The sequence below is a fragment of the Nyctereutes procyonoides genome, unplaced genomic scaffold, assembly GCF_905146905.1.
Source record: "Nyctereutes procyonoides isolate TBG_1078 unplaced genomic scaffold, NYPRO_anot_genome, whole genome shotgun sequence".
Taxonomy (NCBI): domain Eukaryota; kingdom Metazoa; phylum Chordata; class Mammalia; order Carnivora; family Canidae; genus Nyctereutes; species Nyctereutes procyonoides.
In genome coordinates, this window is record NW_026575051.1 from 57,205,525 (window position 1) to 57,227,088 (window position 21,564).

The 21,564-nt window shown below is 35.2% G+C and overlaps 1 protein-coding gene across 2 annotated transcripts in view; it reads right to left on the reverse strand.

Annotated features, from left to right (window-relative positions):
- Positions 1-21,564, reverse strand: part of FBXL4 (F-box and leucine rich repeat protein 4) — a 75,774-nt gene that overhangs the window by 41,854 nt on the left and 12,356 nt on the right. Inside the window, exons 2-5 of one of the 2 annotated variants that reach the window (XM_055330608.1) lie at positions 19,804-19,921; positions 18,569-19,152; positions 10,020-10,365; positions 2,731-2,810 (exon numbers count right to left, since the gene is read on the reverse strand). In XM_055330608.1, coding sequence (XP_055186583.1) covers positions 2,731-2,810; positions 10,020-10,365; positions 18,569-19,080 — 938 coding nt within the window. In that variant the 5' untranslated portion in view covers positions 19,081-19,152; positions 19,804-19,921. Of the gene's footprint in view, positions 1-2,730; positions 2,976-10,019; positions 10,366-18,568; positions 19,153-19,803; positions 19,922-21,564 lie in introns of both variants that reach the window. The other variant, XM_055330607.1, reaches the window with a different exon arrangement.

The window sequence follows — 21,564 nt, forward strand, 5'->3', positions numbered from 1 at the left end:
TTAAAACTTTAACTTCTTGCTATTCCAATTCAGCCTATTTTCCTACTATTTTGAATAATATAAATTCCTAAAAGTTCTTTGAAATCCAGTTAAACAGTTCCAACTTGTGAGGAAAGGTTTTTCGGCAACAAAGATAAAACTGTATCAAACTTTTCCCAAAGACTTGCTCAAAAGCAGCAGCTCATCATCACTGGGCTCTAGTTTAAAAATGTACTTTTTTTCTTTAAAATATTATAAATAAGTCTTCTTCACAGTAATGAGCATAAATAGACCATACTTATTCATAGATTACTCATTAATAATCAAGCCATGAATATTTATTGTTTATTCTGGGAACGCTGCCTACAAGCCATAATGACTATCGATTCAGCAGTCAAGTCAAGGGGGCCACCAGCAATCAGTAGGTGAAACTCCAATGTCTCCCACCCAGAAAAGAATTCTCTCTCCCTGATATGTAAACTTTTTATTTTCTTAATGGGAATGAGGACTATGCATAAAGGAATTCTATCAAGATTCATAGTTTTACTGGCTGAAATACTACAGTAAAATATGGAAAAGTTAAATTTATGTATGTACCTTTATGATTATTCAAACAGCCCCACAGCAACTAACATGGCTGAATTGAAAATGGAAGGGAAATTGCTGGTGAGAAAGTAGATTGGAGCTTTAATCTTGCAAAAGAAGATCTTTATCCATTATGCGTCTAAAATTTAAAAAGCAGCATTACTAAACTTTCTTCTCACAAGTTAGGTCTCAGTTCCTGCACCAGAATGAGTCAAATAAAGGGAGTTCTGAAACAATGATTTAATATTACTGTTACATTTTAAGTCATCATATCACGGTCACATGCAACATTTTGCCAAAGAAGCTGGACTTCAGCTGTTCACTACAACGTTTTCTTTACAGTCCACACTCATTAATTGTCATCCTGTTATTCTATTAATAAAAATACAGGAAGGATGTTTACTTGTTTATCCTTATATCTTTATCTTTTCTGTAGCCTGATGTAGGAACTACGTTAAATGTCTCTTTACATGGCCAATGACACTACTATAATTCCTTATGCACGAAGGGTGAAAATAAACAATAAATTCCCAGTACTGTGGAACATTGAGGAAGGAGCTATAAGAGGAATTAAAATACCTGGAAGGTCCTTATAATGTAAAATAATGCTTACTGACAATAGCTACTCTAAGTCAGTCTTGACTTATATGATCCATAGCGCATGCTCTAAATACCCACAGTCATCATTAGCTTCACTTCTTGGCCCTATTAGCAGAGAGGAAAAATTTCAAATGAAGTGGGTGGGGGATGGCAAGGGGAAGTAGAAAGGATTAAGCTCTCTTTCAATTGGTAGCTGTCAAATGTCAAGCAATTTTTAAAAATGTGGATTCTATAAAAATTCACCAAAATCACAAGCTAAAAAAGAAATGCCTATTTTTTTAACCATAGATATCTGCTCTTAAGCAAATTTACATAATAGAAAACATTTTGTATATACATAGCATGCTATAAAAAAAAAAAATCTGTGTACTCTCTGACCCACAATACCATACTGCTTTATCTAAGAACTCCTTTCCCTGGCTGTTTTTGGCGGGAAAGAAAGGAACTCAGTGCATCCACATTTCAAAACGTGCTGTAAGCCATTACAGCTTGTGTTTATTTTTTATTTTGATACAGAAACTATCAATATTAGTACTTGGAACACACTGTTACTATCCCAAACATTATTATTTCATCCGAATCTTATGGCATCAAATATTTATTTCTGGAACTGCATCTTTATTTTTATAGTCTAGTCAAGGGAAAACAAGGCTCAATATACTAATTTCTAATTCATAAACCACTGTGAAAGAATGTATCCACTGAGGATGTGTGAAGGGAGAGCTGTTGCTCATTTTTAACTTCTAAAAACAGGATAGAAGATTATTCATTAATCAAAAATAACAGGTAATTTCCCCAAAGTTTCTACTCCTTCATTATTTAACTTAATGAAATGATGGGATTATAGTGTAATGTACAATGAGAATAACCCTCATCAAGGTTAAGAGAAAAACACCTGTTTGTATCATAAGCAAAATTAATACAGCATTACTAAATGAATATGCACTTGTGTAAGCTTTCAAATGTTTAACAGGTGACATTTAATAGTAAGAAAACGAAATGCTTAAATAGAAAGGAGCAGAAACACCTGGGCAGGTCTGCAAGTGTGGTCGCCTACTTAGCATGCAATTGCATTTTCAACATAATTAGTTTAAATGAGCTTCTAAATTTGGGTGATGTATTGCACATGTAATTAAGATTTAATTAAAAATGTTCTATAATAAATTGTTTTCCATTTCTGACAAATCACATTAGAGAGGTGGATTTTGATTTGGAAATAGTTTTTAAAATGTGTTAATCATCTGTGCTGAAAATATGAGAAAGAAAAAAAGGAGCTCTGTTGAAAGTTACTTAGGATTTTAAAAAAAATTAAATAAAAGGAGGTAAAGGGCAAAGTTTCCCTTCATATTATTGTGAAGTTTAGCTGAACAGGATGATGAAACTCTCTCACTTTGATAAATAGAAGCATTCTTTGATAAATAGAAGCAACATGATGATACACAAAATGGATTTCCTTTTTATTTGTGTAAAGTATATGGTAGATACTTTCACACTCTTATTACGGAAACTACTCCATAGTAAGTACTGCCTGCTGGTAAAGTATGTGCAACAAGGTTTGGCACTCACCTGCTAAATCCTGCAACAGAGATGAAGCCCCTATTGCCAGTCCAAGATAAATTAAGCCACTGAACGAGGGTGCAGCGAGCCTGCAGAAATTCCAGAGAGGTGTCATTTAGTTTTGCCCAGTACGGTTGCAGATTGAGGTGGATGTATTGAAGAGGATCACAGCAATGCTGGTTCAGTAGTTTGCAAGTCTGTGCTAATCGACACAAGTCTGGTAGCGTAAGATGATTCAGAATCAGTTGAATGAGCTACATCAAACAGATTGCAAAACAGTATCACTTAAGTGTATTATATGGTCTAATAAAGAACAAAAGTATCATGTATTTTATAACAATATTTTACATACTAAATCACGAATCCCCATAATTATCCAAATCAGAAGAAACCATATTTACATAAGATAATATATATTACATTTCAAACTGTTTAAAGCATATTGGCTCATATTGACTCATTTTTTTATAGTACAAACATATATTTTGGTAATCTAATACAGTTTTTCATAGACTCAATAACAACTGCACATCTACTACACCTCCAACATGGTGATAGATGAGAGTTCCCATTTTCAGAGTTTTGCAGAGTCCAGGGGGGACCTGGTAAGTACAATGACATGTTTTAATAGCTTTGAAAGAACAGAGGCTGCTCCGGAAGATAACAGCCTAACCGCAAAGGGGGAGTATACTTGTACCAGGAAGGCTCAGTTTTAAAGGGTGAGAGCCAAACTAAGTGAAAGACTCATTAGTAGTTAAGGACTGGGTTACAAAGAGCCTCACAGAGAAGCTTGAATTTATTCCGAAGGCAATAAATCCCCTGAAGGGATTTAAACTGCAGAATGACACGGTCAGATTTGTGTTTGGAAAGCTCATCACAGGGGATACCACTGGAGGCAGGGAGGCAGAAAGAGAACCAGTCAAGGAGCTGTTACAGAATTCCCGGAGGAAAGAGAAAACAGGGGCCTGCTGGCAGTGATGATGGAACAGCAGACAGATACAAAAAGTAGTAAGAGGAGGAATCTAAATTATTTTTAGCTCTAATTAAAATAGTTTCCTTGAACTAGTCCAAGATTTGGTGTTTGTTTGTTAGTTTTTGATGGTGAACAGGTTGGGGCTTCTAAACTAACTTTTCTAGAACTACTGCTAAAAATAGCCTATTCTGAACCAAGAAACAAAGGAAAAAAAGATCAAATGTTTGCTAAATGGTAAAGATCTTCAGATGAAAGAGAATACTGCATTTCTTGCTTAACGCAGTGTATTTGTCTAGCTACTCTTTTTGTTTTGCAAATATGCCCTTTAACCTAAATGATGCTCTTCAGTTTATTTGACCATGTAAGCCCAATATTAATTTCAGGACAGAATTTCACTGTTTTAGCCAAAAAAATTACAAAATAGTGACGTGATATTTAAAATAAGCTTAAAAGGTACATAAAATATGAGCATTGCTCACTAATACATAGATTGTGTTCAGTAAGGCTTGGGGTGTTTTTCCTCTTAAGACTGAACTGGACTTTAAAAAATATTAAAGATATGTGTTATAATAGGAAAATAAAAGGAAATTAAAAATTAGTCTAAAATCTCATCACTTCGATGACATGTAAACTGCTGAAATGTAAAGTATTATACAAACAACAAAAGAAAATGGGCAAAAACATTAGAAAACCCAAACACTGAAGAAAGGTAGAAAACGAAAAGTTTCTATCCTCAAATCTAATGAACCCTCTCTCCATTGGTAAGCATTTACCATTTTTCTGATCTCTTCCAATAAATACTTAGGAAATCCCATTTTGGATTTGCACTAAAAGAATGATAACTATATACACTGTTCTATACCTTGCTTTTCTCATTTAATGATGCATCCATCTTGTAGTTACCTCTTTATCTGCACAGAGAAATCCAGCCCATTCCTTCTTATAGATGTGGTATATATACAATTCAACTGATTTCTCACTGATGTAGATCCTGGTTTTTTCTTCCCTGTCTCAAATAATACTGCAATATCACGTATGTACATGTACCTGTATCTTCACAAATGATGTAAATATACCGTAGTATAAATTACATGCTTTTAAGTTTTGACATAAACACAAAATTGCCCTTCAGAGTGTTTGCATCAATTTACTACAGAGTGTAAAAAAGTACCCCCTTAGGGGTACCTAGGTGGCTCAGTTGGTTGAGTGACCAACTCTTGGCTTTAGCTCAGGTCATGATCTCATGGGTCTTGGGATGTAACCATGCATCAGGCTCCCTGCTCAGTGGGGAGTCTGCTTGAGATTCTCTCCCTCTGCCTCTCCCCGAGCCCTCTCTCAAAAATAAATAAATAAATCTTTTTTTTTTAAAAGGATCCATTTAAAAAAAAAAAAAAGGATCCATTCTCTTGTCGCCTAGACAGCATTGGTATCAACAAATTTCCTCATTCTGAGAGCAGAAAAAGAAACAAAAAAATGGTATAGCACTGTTTTTTTTTATTGCTGTTCTTTTTTTAACTATAGAAATATAACCCTTTGCCAAGGGAGTTGCCAATGTTTCTTTCTTTTATGCTGATCTGTTTCTGGACTCCATTCTGTTGCATTTATTTATCTATTATTTCTCTCATATCAATAGAACTCTGAGTCAAATGAGTTTTGTTCTAATTTTTATAGACTTTTACACATTGAAATGCACTGGAATGTTTGGTTGCAAATGAGAATCTATCTTCATTGTTGACCCACAAATATCACTCCCACAGCTTCAGAATACACTTTATTATCTGGTGGGACTAGGGCTCCCTCCATCGCTTTTCCAGAATTTTTCTGAGTATTTTCATGTTTTTTCAGGTAAACTTTTAAATTAAAAAACAATTAAAAATTCTGTATTTTAATTAGGACTTCATTGAATACATAGATTAGGGAAAACTGACACCTTTACTTTATTGTGTCTTCTTACACAAGGGCATGGTATGATTTATCATTTAATGATCTCTTATGTTCCTAACACTATTGGTTTTTATCTATTAACTTTGTAACCTGCCAACTTACTTATTGTTCCTAATAGTTTTGGTCTATTCTCTTAAGAATTCTAGTACATAGTCATATTGCCTGCAAACGATGTTGATCTTATAGCCTTCTTTCCAAAAATTATTCCTTTTCCTTCTCATATTTTCAGCACTGGCTAATGCTTCTAGAACAATGATAAGTAACATTACTGTCTTGTTCCTACTTTAAGTGTGAGCCACAAATGTGATGTATGTATGTAAAGAGATTTTTTAAAAAGTCAAAAGGCTATAGTTAATAATACTGTACTGTAAACTTGAAAGTTGCTGGGTGTAGATCTTAAGCATTTTCAACACAAGCAAAAAAAAAAAAGAATTAGCAATATGAGGTAATGTATGTATTACTTATCTCAATCTTGGTAATCATTCTACAATGTATATATATATGTATATATATATATGAAATCGTGTTGTACATTTTAAATATATACAATTATATGTGTCAATTATTCCTTAATGAAGTTAAAAATACAGGCAAAAGAATAGTGATATTAATTCAATAGAGTTTAATAATATATTAAAAATGATCATTTCAACATGTAATAATATAAAACTCCTGTGATATTTTATTCTTTTCTTTGTATGAAGTCTTTGAAATCCTGTATTTTATATTTTCAGCACATCTCAATTCAGACTAGCCATATTTCAAGTGCTCAATAGTACATGTGGCTACTGGCTACCACATTGGACAATGCATTTCTAGTGTTGGATAATTAGATGTGATATTAGCTTTTCGTTAATAATATCTGGTAGTAGACAATTACTACTGAATGGCTTAACTAGGTATTTTTTTAAACAGAGATGGATAACAAATTTGGATATCTATCCAGCTGTCATTTGTCAACCACTTTAATGTATCTGCTATGATAAGATAGAATTTTTCTCCTTTTGACCTAGTACTATGGTATTATAATTCTCTAATACCAAAAACAACTCTCTAATACCAAAACACCCTTGAATTCCAGGAATACATCCTGAATGATTCTGTTGTATTATCTTTTAAAATAATTCTATTTATTGTATTTGTTTGCAGAAGTAAAATTGGTCCTGTAGTCTTTTTTCGTGCCACAATATTATGCTGGCTTTATAAAAAAGCTGAAAACTTTCCTTCTCTTTATACCATGAAAGAGTCTGAATAATCCAAGATTTATCTGTTTCTTAAATGTTTGAAAGAACCTATGAGAGGTATCCAGGCTTGGCAAGAGTAGGACCTTAACTATCTGTAGAATGAATTAAAATCCTTTTGTTTTAACTTCAATATTAAAAGTTATATCAGGAGAATTTTTAAGCATTTAGTGCAAAAAGCATTAAAAATTAAATATATCCCTGTATCAGAGGATCAATAATTCACTTTTTCCAGATGATTTGCAATTTAAATAACACCCAGCAACTTCTGGCGTTGTTCCAAACAAAAGTCACCAATGTTAAAAGATGTGTATTTTGTGTGAAAACATTCTATAATACTTAATATTACATTTTAATTAAATATTAAAATAGGAAAGGAATAACGAAAAGGCACTGAGACCATGACATTGATGTGTGAAAAAACACTTTGGGATTTTGATTAAACAAGAGATAACTGGTTTCAGGCCTACAAGACAATATCCATTAATCATTACATATCTAGTATCTAGTATCTATCACAATGTGTTTTTACATGGGGGCATCCTAGCATGAAGAACCATTTGATACTACAGTGAATATAGGACTCCCAAAACGTAATTGATCTATCTACCCTCAAAACCCACTCTACCAATAATCCAATTATTTTCAACTATGGAAACACTGTGTCACTTGACATATTTAAATATGGGGTGGGTTTTTTTTTTTTTTTCACTTTAAATAATTTGGATTATCTTAAAGGAATTTGGGTAACTTTTTTTTTTTTTTCAAGTTTCTCCTTTGAGTCACTGAGAGATCATTCAGTGTCCTGCAGCATTAACTCATATGGTGTTCTGCTTTTGTCAGAGCCAATTAAAGTCCTCAGGACTACAGATTCTTTCTCCAGGTTTCTTCCATATTCCTTTGTTATATTGATCAAACCTCTGACCTGTACTGGAAGGTTTCCCTCTCTACTGCCTCCTTCCCTTTGGCATAGAAACATGCTGAAATCTCTCCCAACTTGCATCACAAACAAAAACCTTACTACCCTGCTGCTTCCTCCACCATTCTTTTCTCCTTTCAGAAGGGAAGTTAGCACAGATAATTCCTATAATTCACTCTCCCTCATTTTGATATACCTTTTTTGAGTGCCACCACAAAGGGGTGAAGTGTTAGTCAAGATGACAAATATTAACTCATTACTGGTGAACAGTCTTCTCCATGGTACAGCCCATAGAGTATATTAGCAAAAATATTTTTTCTGCTTACACTCAGAATAAACACTTTCTTTCACCTTCCTTCATGCCTTAACCGAATTTGGTAAGATTTTCTCATCCCTTACCTTATGTTCATGGCTCCACTAAACTGATAATCATAAAGGATTATCAAAGACTCCCAAAAACCAAAAACTGTGGGCACTTGTAATTTAGCTGTATGCAGCAACGGGGTGGACTATGTCCTTTTTATGTTTTCTATGTCTCTTTTGCTTCCTATTGCTTTGCTTTTAAGACTCTCTCATCTTTATTCCAAGCGCCTTTTCTGATGGGTCTTCCTCTATGGGACTCCTATATGTTAGTATTCCCAGAATTCTGCTCTTGACCCTTTATTCATACTCTACAGTCTTTCACCAGTTAATTTTATCTACCATGGGACCCCTCCCCTCTTTCAAGTAGACTCCCTCAAATATAAACTCAGATCTTCCTCCTGCATTTCAAACTGAAATACTAACTGCCTACTGCCCTCAACCAGTTGAGATGCTTTGATGAGTCACAGGCACCTCAAAGTCAGTATATCCTTCTCACCTTCACTCACTGTTTTATGATTAATGGCATGTCCCTCCACCTAGTCATTTTAACCAGAAACCTGGAAGCCTCTCTGATGTTCTGCTTCATCTAGATATGAACATTTACTAGTTACTTTCAATTTCTACCTTCTGATCTGTGGAATATTTCTCCTATCCATCTCCTTTCCAAATCTTCCAATATCCAGGCTTCATCATCTCTTCCCTCAATTATAGCAGTGGTTTCCTGACTGGTGTCCCTGCCTCCCACCCTGATCTCCTCTTGGTCTACTCTTCATTTACCAGCAGAGTAAACTAAGACAGAAGCCTCGTTTTTGTGTTATTCTCATTTTTAAAACAAATAAAATAAAACCTTTGATGTTTCCCTACTGACTGCAGAAAAGGTGTACAGTCTTTTTTTTATACCATGACACATATAAAAGACAAAATTTACATGAAGGCCAAACACCTGGACAATTTTTCTAATTGTGAGCCAAGACATGTGCAAAAAATGACTACATATTATGGGTAATTCCTGGAATGTTAACTATGCCACAACTTTCTCTCCCACTCAAAAAAGCATTATAAAAACTACAAGAGAACACAAGATAGTGAGTGTGAAACTATAATCTTGGATCTGCTCCAATTTTTTCCCAAAAGTTATTTATAGAAGGTCTCAATTACCTAGGACACTCCCACCCCCGATTAATTTTGCTGTGTCCTGAAGACACAGAATACCCCGAGGAACACTGGCTGAAGGGATAAAATGCAAATCTCTCAGTAAAACCCACAAGCCCTCTCTGATCCAGGCTGTGCACTGTCAATGGTAGCATGTCTCAATCACTGTCATCTACATGAATGGTGTTCTGTGGAGTCAGGCATCAAGGCAGCTCTGAGCCTCCATCCAATTTCATCTCTTATAGTCTCTGCTCTCCAATCCTCTTCTGGTCAGGGCACCATCCCCCTCCACAGTTGAAAGTTCATGTATAACTTTTGATTCCCCCCAAAGTCAACTACAAATCGCCCACTGTTGACTTGAAGCCATACAACTAACACAAATAGTTGAGTAACAGAGTTGTGTATTATATTTATTATATACTATATTATTACAATGACATTAATCTAGAGAAGAGAAAAATGTTAAACTCCTAAGGAAAATGCATTTACAGTACTATACTATCAAAAAAAAAAAAAAACACGTATAAGTGACCCACACAATTCAAACCCGTGTTGTTCAAAGGTTAACTGTATATAATACATTAGATAATGTACCCTTTACCAGTGCTTGTATTTCTCTGATACCTACCAAAATAAACATTAATATCTGAACATTTAAAAAGTATAGTGGTATGTCCAGTACTGCTGCTGATTACCTTTGGCTTACCTCATAAGGCAGTTTATCAAAATATCCATTATTTGGCCCTTCCCTGAGGGCAGTACTGCTAAACTTTTGGCTAAGACTGTCCATGCCACAACCATCCTTTTCTTCATAGTCATCATCTTCTAGATCATTCATGTCAATAAGTGAAGTCTGGAGAGAAAGCACTGGCTTGTCCTTCGTACCATGTAACATGACTGCATCTAATTCAGTGTAATAATCCAGAAGAGAACTATTTACTTCCAGCCGTATGAGGTTTGTGGGAAAATTTATCTGCTTAATACAAGGTTTAAATTGGCGAGCCTGGGAAGCATTCACCTTCGTCGGTGTCTCTGACCAAAGAATCTCCCATCTGCCAAAGAAAGAAACTTACCTATAATACACTTTGGAATGAGATTTACTGTCATCTTAAGGATATGGCCCCATGCCCAATATGTTACAGTGTGACGCACAAAGGTATTAAATAAGATGAACAGAATCAAACACAAGTACTGTTTTTAGTACATTAAAAAATAATTAATTAAATGTCATACCTTGAAAGAATGTGGACTACTTAAACTATTTTTATAATTTCCTAGAAAGTTCCTTTTGGCAAATTTCACACTGGTCAGTTAGAAAGTGGCATAACTAGAGCTACATGAAGAACATCATTCAGAAAAAAGAAACTCAAAGTCAAAACAAGACATATAGAATGAATAAAGCTCTGCTGTGTGCATATATCCTAACCCAACTAGACCAAGCACTGTGTCACACCAGAAGTCTCCTTTTCCAGCTTTTCCACTTCTGTTATCAGTGTCATACAAACTGAAAACATTTGCTATCTCTGATTTTCTTTTATCCAGTCATTAAGTTTTATCAAATTTTTCATGAAGCTGTTGCTTTTATATGTTCTTCCTCTAAATTCCCATTTTTTCTCTTTTAGTCATCTGCGTGTGTTCTGTTATCTAGCAAGTACCTAACACATATCAGGTAAATAACATTTTCTCCTGCTTCACCAAACTGACCCTTACTTTCCAGTCAGATTAATCATTATCTTCCAGATAGTAAATTTATTTCCACCTTTGTGTTTTTGCTCATGCTGTCTCCCCACAATGAAATGCCCAATATGCAATTATCTGCCCATCTATTATTCTTCATGGCCCAACTCACATTCCATCTATTAATATAAGTCTCCTTATAAAACTACCTTCCAAAATTAAAGATTCTTTATAACATAGCATCATTAGATATACAATATTCATATATATGTGTTATAAGTAACCATTTCTCTAATATTGTTTCCAGATATATCAGAGAATATTAGAAACACAAAAAATACTTCAATAAACATCTTTCCATTACTGATTACTTTAGTTAGAATTTTTTAATACAGATTTTATGTCAAAGACTAATAAGTGTTTTTAAGTCTCTCAATACAAACTGCTTTCAAAGTTTATGTCAATAGCATATAAGAATGACTACTGAGGGGTGATGGGGTGGCACAGTCATTTGAGCCCACAACTCTTCATTTCAGCTGGGGTCATGATATCCAGGTACTAAGATTGAGCCCTGCTTTGGCTCTGTGCTCAGCTTGAGATTCTCCCTCCCTCTGCATCTTCCCCCTCCCCTCCCATACAGGCTCTCTCTCTCAAATAATAAATAAATCTTTAAAAAAAAAAAAAAGAATAACTACTGAAAGCATTATTTATCTTTGAAAATAATATGTAATTTCATGGTAAGTCTATCTCCATGGTACATAATTTATAATTCACTGATTATTAGTAACACTTAAAATGTTTCCATAAACTTACGAATCATATGAGTTTTTTTTCTAATACATTGCCAGTTCATTTCCTTGGCCTGACCTATTAAGATTTAAGTAAACACTGATTACAGCAAGGCATTTAAGAAACTGAAATAGAAGAGTGTGAATCAAAACTATAGAAGTCATCAACATGCACATACCCTAATGGTCTTTAGGCCAAGATGGCAGCAAGAAGGGCATACAGCACCATCCTGGAGAATGCAAAAGGAAAGTATAGTAACTTCTACCTTTAGGAATAAAAGCACATAGCAGAAGCTCATGGGAATATAAGGATATCACTAATCCTTATAGTAGGAACTTTTGGAATCACTAGAATCTTTATAACCACCTCGTATCTGCTACTGTTGCTGATTCTCTCCTGACAATGAGGAATAAAACCCATCAGACAAAAAGAAGGCTAGACCTAAGTACCCCATGAGCTTAACTGCAAAAATCTTGAGGGTTTCTAACAATAGAATTGATTTGAACACTCTTATGTAAATCTATGCAGTTAAATAGAGCTACCCATACAGGTACAAGGAACTGAGGTATGAATCATTTAAAACCATGTTGGTGGGAAAATGCATTCCTAATTTCAGACAGTATATTTCCAAGAATCATGAGGTAAATGGTTTCACTATTTGTAAATAGTAAACTATTACTACTTGTTGCCACAGTAAGATGACATTAGAGAATGTTAGAGGAATGTCCTGTGTCTAGGAAATAAGGACCAAATAGGACCCTGTGAAATAATTGCCCATACTGGTTTACAACACACATGCTCTAAACCAGTCTATTTTATTACTTAGCTTCAGTGGGGAGTTTTTATAAGGCTTAACAGAAACACTGAAAATGTGACGTAGAAATCACCTTTGCCAGGTCCTTTGCAATAAATAAATACACAACTAATGTGTTCTTCATGTTTATTTTGAACCGTATTATCATGTAAATTACATTATAAATTTACAAATGTAAGCTTAAAGAAAAGCACTGACTAGAGCAGAAATATTCTATTTTAATAAGGTTAATTATAATAAGGTAATTAATCTACTAAAGTCCTCACTACCTACCTTGCAAAATGCACAAAGTTAGATGATGCTTTAAATTGACTTCTTTAACCTTTCTAGTTTATTTAAACATACCAGGATTAATGCTATCATAACAACATTTTTGTGTCTTCTATGTAGCATGAATATTATATACTTACTTATACATGTATCTGAAGTTGTAAATATGACAGCATAAAGAACAATATCAACATCATCAGTTTTTAGAAATATTTAAAAATATATCTAAATAGAAAAGCTGTCATGTATCTGAATTATTTATATTTTATTTTTTCTTGATAACCTGAAAAGTAACAAAAATTATAAAAAGGGAAAAAAATTATTTTATAGGTCTGTGGCCTTCTGAATTAAACTAACATTAACTATAAGACCAATACAAATTGATCCTGAGGTGTCTACAGTAAAATGAATTATTTAAAATTTCCTAATAGAACTAGAATATATTATTTCAAAGTCAGAACGAGAAAGATATCTATTTTATTCAATAAGAGAATATGCCCATATTATTTTATTCTAGAAAACTAAAGGCAGAATCTTAAAATCTAGTCACTGAAAACAAGCAAGCAAATACAAATGTACATGTGCACACATGTGGGTGTACACACACACACACTTTTCTGTGAGATGGCCCCAAGTCTCTTAATCCTCTAGACCCAGGGCAGTGTTAATGAAATTAAAGTGCTTTAAGTCATGCTACTAAACTGTTTACTATATGTGCTCACACACACTCTCTACATGTATGTGGGACAAATCTGACAAACTCCAGTGTCCTGTGTATTTTAAATCTACAGTATCACATATGTAAAATTCAGTTTGGAATTTCAAAAAAAAAAATCCTTTCTTTTTAAAGATTGTATTTACTTATTTGACAGAGAGAGAGCGAGAGAGCACAGCAAGGGGAGTGGCAGAGGGAGCAGGAAAAGCAGGCTCCCTGCTGATCAGGGAGCCCAAAGCAGGGATCATAGGATCCTGGGGCCATGACCTGAGCTAAAGACAGACACCTAATAAAAAACTAAGCCACCCGTGTGCCCATGACCTCCCAGCACTTAATTCTGGGATGGTAACCAACAGCATTCTCTCCATCAGCCCACTTACTTCTCTGTTGGTTGCACTGAATGCCTACTATGTGTCCAGTTCTTAGAAACAAAGAAACAAATGTGATGTTGATCTATTGCTTCCCCATTGAGAGAGTTTCTCTAGGGCTCCCCAGAAGCAACTGGTAAATAGAGAAAGAGAGACATTCACCAATGGAAACCAGAGAAAGCAAGTTTTCCAGCGCATTTAGGTTGGAAGCCAGGCCCATGGATGCAAAAAACTTCTCTATAACCAAGATGTCGCCTGGTTAGTAAGTGTATCTAGTAGCCAGCACAAAGAAGGTTCTCTTGCCAACACTGTTCATTTCATCAGCTGGAAGTAAAGAGACAGAAGAGGAACACAAACAGAAACAAAAGAAAAGTATTTCCATAGTACACCTACTCACTCCCTGCCTCCCAGCCCATCTCTAATTGGAACTGACTAGCATCTGCTTTAACAAAATTATGCTTCTTGGCCTACAAAGTCAGGACTAGACCATGACCAATTTGTGAAATTGTTGCTTAAGCAACTTCCTTTGGCAGCAAATTCCCTCTGTGACAGCCACTTTTTCTCTCCCTGCTTTCTCTGACTTCAGTATTATATAATTAAGTGCTTTCACACTCAAAAATCCAAACCACTAAGTTTTATCCCCAAATAACTTTATTCCAATCTGTTCCTTTAATATGACCTCATTTTATTATTTTCTTTCTCCTCTTTTCCTGTCTCCTTCCAATGTGTAACCCTGTGCTAGCCTAACTTCTGACTCTTACACAAGCATACATTAAGATCTTATCCTCAGGACCAGGACTTGTATACTATCTATTTTCTTTTCTCTTAATCGGGCACTAGGCAAGAAGTCAGGAGACTGTGAGATCTTATAGAACTACCTGTAACTTGTCTGTTTCGCTTACTGAACAAAAAAAAAATGCAACCAGACAAAATAGGGAAAGAGATTGCTTTTAAATTTTGAATACTCTGGGACTACAAGTCCATTTCCTGCAAACAAATTCCTGAGCCACTCCAACACACTCTCTTGTTTGCTAACTCTTAAGGTGGGCATAAAACCATGTGCTCAATTAAAATCACAGGCAGTACAGTCCAATGGTTCCCAAACAACTGAATGTGGCAGAGTGTTCCACGACTAAATGTGAAAAATAAGGAACGTATTGGTATACATGAAAATATGCACATGTATACATGTAAAATTGCCAACCATTCTTTAAGATCTGATCTAGCCAATTTTCCACTATAAACTGAGGTTTCTTTTATGAAGTGATGGTGACGATAAATTATGTATTTCATTTGTTTGTCTTTTTATGTGTACTCGTTTAGCAATGTAAATAATCTGACAACCTATATCAGTTCTCTAATTTTTATTATTATTATTATGTTCACTAGTTTATGATAGCCAACTTTCTCTACTGTACTCCACTTAGACCTCCTGGTCAGTTCTGTGGGCCCACCCTCCACATCTCCTTGCTTTGCTGCTAAGGGCTTCCACCTACGGCCTTCTTCAGAGAACTACTTGGGCTCCTAGAGCCTCTTCATCCAGAGGGTGGCATGTTCCTGGAAGATCCCCATTCCCATTCTCCTTCCCACTCCCCCAGCCCACAGTCCAAAACAGACGGGTACAGAAGTGTTAAGAGTCCAGCTCCCTGGCAACCTTTCCTCCAGGCTGGCTGGGACTTTTTCCCTTCCCTGCAGCGCTCACCCCACTCTCTTACTGGTTCCAGGAGCCTTTTCATGGCAAATCACTTGTGAAACAACAACCTTCTCAAGGTCTGTTTCTGGGATACTGGTTCCAAAAGCCCTGGGATTCCCAAAGTCTAGAAACCAGTCATCTAAATCTTAAGAATGGCACTTCCATGTTTGTGGCCCTCCTCTAGCTTGTTCTCTACATTTAAACCTTTCTCACCTCTTTAAACACCAAGACCCCACCTCATGATTTCACCTTTTTGCACATGCTCTTCTCCCTCCACCTTTCCCACCCAAACTAAAGCTTCACTCAACTTTCAGGTCTCAGTTAAGTCACTTCCTCAGGGAAGGCTTGTCTGAGGCCCACAGATTAGGTTTTCCCTCCACCAGCACACTTTCCCTGTGATCTCCCAGTCTTCTTCCAGGCTGGCCTATAAAGCTCAAAGAACAAGAGCCATGTTTGTCTGGTTCTTTGTTCCATTCCCAGCAGTGAACTGACAGAGAAGGTGTTTGGTGTTTCTGACTGCTTAAAGAAATTCACCAAATATTAACAGTTACTGAATCTAGGAAGAATTGTGGGGGTTTTTGTGTGTATTTTCTTTCTTGATCTTTTATAACAAGCTTTTTTAAACAATGAAATATCTATTGATCTCATAATCAGTAAAATTTAAAAGTCTCTTTTCTTATCCTGTAACAATATATATTAGATTATTTTTCTCTTAAAATTTGATGGTATTTTCCATGGAATATAGCTAAAAATCAGTTAAGCAAATTAGATATACATCTGTAAATAAAGTTGTCGCTTTAATTAAACCATATACTACAACTCTCAGGAATCCAAGAGCATGATTTATACTTAAAATCAGTTATGCAGACATTAGGGTTTAGATTAAAGATATTACATGTTTCATAGATCTCATTCCCAAATTTGACTAGCTTTTTAAGGGAAAAAGTGTGTAAATTTGTCATTAGAAGACAAAGAATGACAGAATCTATAAAACAATTTTCTCATAAGAAAGGATCCTGCCCAAAGCACCTTTTCTCTCAGAAAAAAAAAAAAAAAAAAAACAAAAAACAAAAAAACAACAAAAATCTGTATATTAAAGGATGCTAGTTTTCTGTTTTTTTAAAGAATAGATTCATTAATACTATTATTCACGATAAATTATCAAGGACATTCTGAAAAGAACGAGTAAAGATTATTCCAGCAGTTTCCAGCTTGAGCTGAGCTGTACTCTGCAAATGTTTCCTGACCCTGGGGAGTTATACTCCCTTAATGTTGAAGGCACAAAGGACTTAAGGGAAGCAGAGTATCAGGTGGTAACTGATCCTGTCCCCACTCCTCTTCCAGTGGCAGCTGGGGACTCACAGTTTAACATGTGGCCACCAACAGCTCTGGGGTTAGAATAGGCTCAAAAGCACAGGGCTTTTTGTCTATTTTGTTCATTGTTCACTGATGTATCTCCAATACCCAAATCAATGCTTAGCACATGGTGGACACACATGTATTTTAATGAATGAATGAATTAGTAAAGTGATAGATCTAAAAACTGATATCAACAAATAATAAAAAAATGAGCAAATAACATGATCAGATAGTTCAAGGAGAAGGAAACATAAATGGCTCTTAAACATGAAAGCATATTCAACCTTAGAGATAACAATAGTCTTTTAACTTAAGGGTTACATGAGATAACATTTTCACCTATCAAAATGACAAAAATATTAAAATTTATCAGCATATTTTGTAGGTGAGGCTTGGACAAAACATGTATGCATAAAAAATGCTAGCAGGAATATAAATAAGCAGAGCTTCTTTGAAGAGAAATTTGGCCCTATATATCAAAATTACAAATACATAGACCCCTTGGCCCAGCAATTCTTTTGGGAACCCAACCCATACACATGTGAACTGATTCATGACAAACAAGGTTATTCATTGCATTAATGTTCATAGTAACAAAAGTATGGGAAAACTAAGTACCCATCAAAAGGAAACTGGTTAATAAGTTGGGATACATATACACTGTGCATTACTTGCAACCACAGAAAAGAATGAGGGACCTCTCTTTGCACTTAACATAGAAAGATACAGTATACTCTCCTAAATGAAACAAGATATAGAATGACATGAATAGTATGCTTATTTTTGCATATAAAGAAAATAAAAATATATTTGTATTTGCTTATACCTGCATAAAGAAACTGCCAAAAAAAAAAAAAGTGGATAAAAGCGGTTTTGGGTCATTGGCATATGGAGAAGAGAGAACATACAAGACTGCATTATGTACTTTTTAGATTATTGAACCATGTGAATATATTACCAGGTCAATGATTATATTCTTTGAAAAAGAAGAGGCTGAACTACAAAAAAAAAAGAGAGAAAAAGAGACAGAACGAGGCACTGGTACCCAAATTTATATAAATAAATAGGCTTTTAGAAAGAATGCATGAATTTCTGAAAGCAACATTTGTTTTTAAATGAATATGCTTGTTACAAAGATATTCCCCTAACATTAAAGCTAATTCCCTAAGTACCCTCCCTAAAACAATCACTTTATAGATCTACTTTGAGTTACTCACTGTATGTAAAAGCAATAACATGATGCTTGTTTGTAGGTCATATTTCCTACTAACTTCACAGACTTGCCCACATCCTAATTAGTTCAAATCACATTTTCTTTATAGTAAATTGTGACACACAAATCTCACCATCTATGAACATTAAGGTACAAGGTGTAAAGAATTGCATTACATCTTTAAACATGTGGTCTTTCTTTCCCTATTAGAAAACCAAGGAAAATTTTAAGAATCCAATTTGTCTAAACTACTTAAATTACTTAAAAGAATACAAAAAGACTTCTAATATCTAATAGTAAAACAACCAAAGCCGTTCAGCCATATACCATGGTGATTTTAAAAAAAATGAGTCTTACCTTACTTCAGCTGGTGGAATTGGGGAATAGGGATTTGCAGAACAAGCCAGAATTCTAATGACTGCTCCAGGATGATAGGTTTCCAGAACATGAACGGCTGTTGGATACACCTGTTGTTCAAAAGTAAGTTCCACGTAGTCTTGGCTTTGAAAATTAGGTGGTGTCCTCTTGAACGGCAAGGAAGCACTAGGACACTGATCCCACCACGTTCCATAAGTTCGAAATACAGCTGTCTGAGTGAAGTCACCAGAACTTGGAAATACATTTGGTACACCTGCCAAATTCCACATGGTATAGGACATACTATTCTCACTTCCATAATGGGAACTGAAATCCACTACTTCTTTGGCATACTGGACCACCTCTGCGTTGAGAGGGGAAGTCCGGCTGTTTGATTCTATAGTTCTATGGCTGTTCATCATTTCTCCTCTTGCAGCTGTCCTGGCTCGGCGCCGAAGGCATATATAATAAAACATAGTCAGAACTGTTAACATGGGAAAGACTGGTGACATCTAGGTGTGAATTATGAAGCTTCAAAAGGTCAGGTGTCCTCAGTAAGACGCATGAACTCTTTGAAGGATGTTCTAAAAAAATGAATGGCTTGGTAAAGTAAAATAATTTAAATATGCAGAAAAATGCAAGGTAATAATCAAGTTTTTCCCCCAATGTAATCCCCCAGAATGAAACTGAAAAAGCAAAATTCACTGTAAATATAAATCTCTGGTACAATTTATCAAATAAATTTTCAAGAAACCTAAATATCGAAAATGTATACAATTTTATGCTATATGGGAAGCAAAACTGGTAATATAATAAGGCAATGGAAAGTATATGACCCAAAAAAACCCTATTTTATACAAAGTTATAACTATCTTTCAGAAAACACTAAAGTCCTTGAACTTTTAAAATGAAAATCATTTCAAAAATATGGCCAACCACTAAAACACTGCTGTAAATCCAAAAGAACCTTAAGGCATTTTATAACTTCACATTTTAACAAATGATGCCCTATTGTTAATTATTACTCACCTCCAAACATGTTAAGTATAGATTTCACATTATGGGAATATAGTTTTCTGGAGCTGACAGTTAATCCAGACCAACTAAATTAACTGCCTTACACATCACAGATCACCAGACAGTGTTTAATTTATAACTCTTAGCAGTATTTGTTAGGGCTTTCCATGGCTGGCTGGCATCTGGTTTGCTGCCAGAAACTCTTAGAAATCACTCACCCCAGAGAGAATGGTCACAGGATACACACAGGAAATGCAAAAGTTGGCATTCATCCATGTGGCCTGAAATCTGCATGCTGATTTCAGGTTCAAATGTTGAAATGTCACATTCTTTTACCTATAAGACAACAGTTTTAGAAGATATTTTTATTTCCAACTTAGGAAGTCAAATATCCCAAAAGGATTATAGATCACCTTTTAGATAAACAGATAAACACAGATAAACAGCTACTTGTTAAGCAGAACTTTCAAATTGAACAGGTCACATATTTCTGACTTTGTGGACAATTCTGAATTACTACTATAAATTTAAAATTTCATGATGGAATGTCATAAAAATGTCATAATGACCCCTTTCTATATAAACAATACAAACCTATAGCTTATGGATCCAAGTGTGTGGGCAGACATATATTGTAGGGACCAAACAGTATTGTTGATCTCATTGTTTTATTTTTTATTTATTTATTTTTTTAAATTTATTTATTTGTGACACACACACTCAGAGAGAGAGAGAGGCAGAGACACAGGCAGAGGGAGAAGCAGGCTCCACGCAAGGAGCCCGATGTGGGACTCGATCCCAGGTCTCCAGGATCACACCCTGGGCTGAAGGCAGCGCTAAACCGCTGAGCCACCCAGGCTGCCCTGTTTTTTATTTTTAAAAAATTTCTGAGTACAGTTGACACACAATGTTACATTAGGTTCAGGTGTACAACATAATGATTTAATATCTCGACACATTATGCTATGTTCACCACAAGTGCAGCTACCATCTGTCACCATACAACCCTATTACAATATCATTGATTACATTGCCTACGCTGTGACTTTTATTCCCACGACTTATTCATTCCATAACTGGAAGCCCGTGTCTCTCACTCCTCACTCATTCTACCTATTCCCTACCCCCTTTTCCTCTGGCAAATATCAGTGTTTTCTGTATTTATAAGTCTGATTTTGCTTTTTCATTTTTTAGATTCCACATATAAGTGGAATCATAAGGTATTTGTCTTTCTCTAATTTCAATTAGCATAATGTGCTCTAGGTCCCACCATGTTATCACTGTACATGGCAAGGTCTCATCCTTTTTTATGGCCATATAATATTCCTGTGTGTGTGTGTGTGTGTGTGTGTGTGTTTACTTCTTTATAGATTTCTCTATCGATGGACACTTAAGTTGCTTCTATAACTTGGCTATGGTAAATAATGCTGCAAAGAACATAGGGGTATGCATCTTTTTGTGTGTTTCTGCTTTCTTTGGGTAAATACCCAGTAGTGGAATTACTGGATCATATGGTATTTCTAATTTTAATATTTTGAGGAACCTCTACACTGTTTTCCTCAGGGGCTGTACCAATTAGATTCTCAACACCAGTGCACAAAGGTCTCTTTCTCTCCACATCCTCACCAACACTTGTTATTTCTTGTCTTTTTGATTTTAGCCATTCTGACAGGTGTCAGGTGATATCTCACTGTGGTTTTGATTTGCATTTCCCTGATGAGTAGTGATGTTGAGCATCTTTTCATGTGTCTGTTGGCCATCTGTGTATCTTCTTCAAAAAAGTGTCTTTTCAGGTCCTCTGCCCATTTTTTAATCAGACTGTTTCTTGAAGGCAGGATATAGCCAAAGATCTTCAATTCTCAAAGTATTCAGTATGTGGTAGGCACATAATAGTTGATGTGTTGATAGAAAGGTGATGAACAAATAAAAAACACTATAAAAGTCTTAAATAATTTAAGATTATATAACAGCATTCTTGT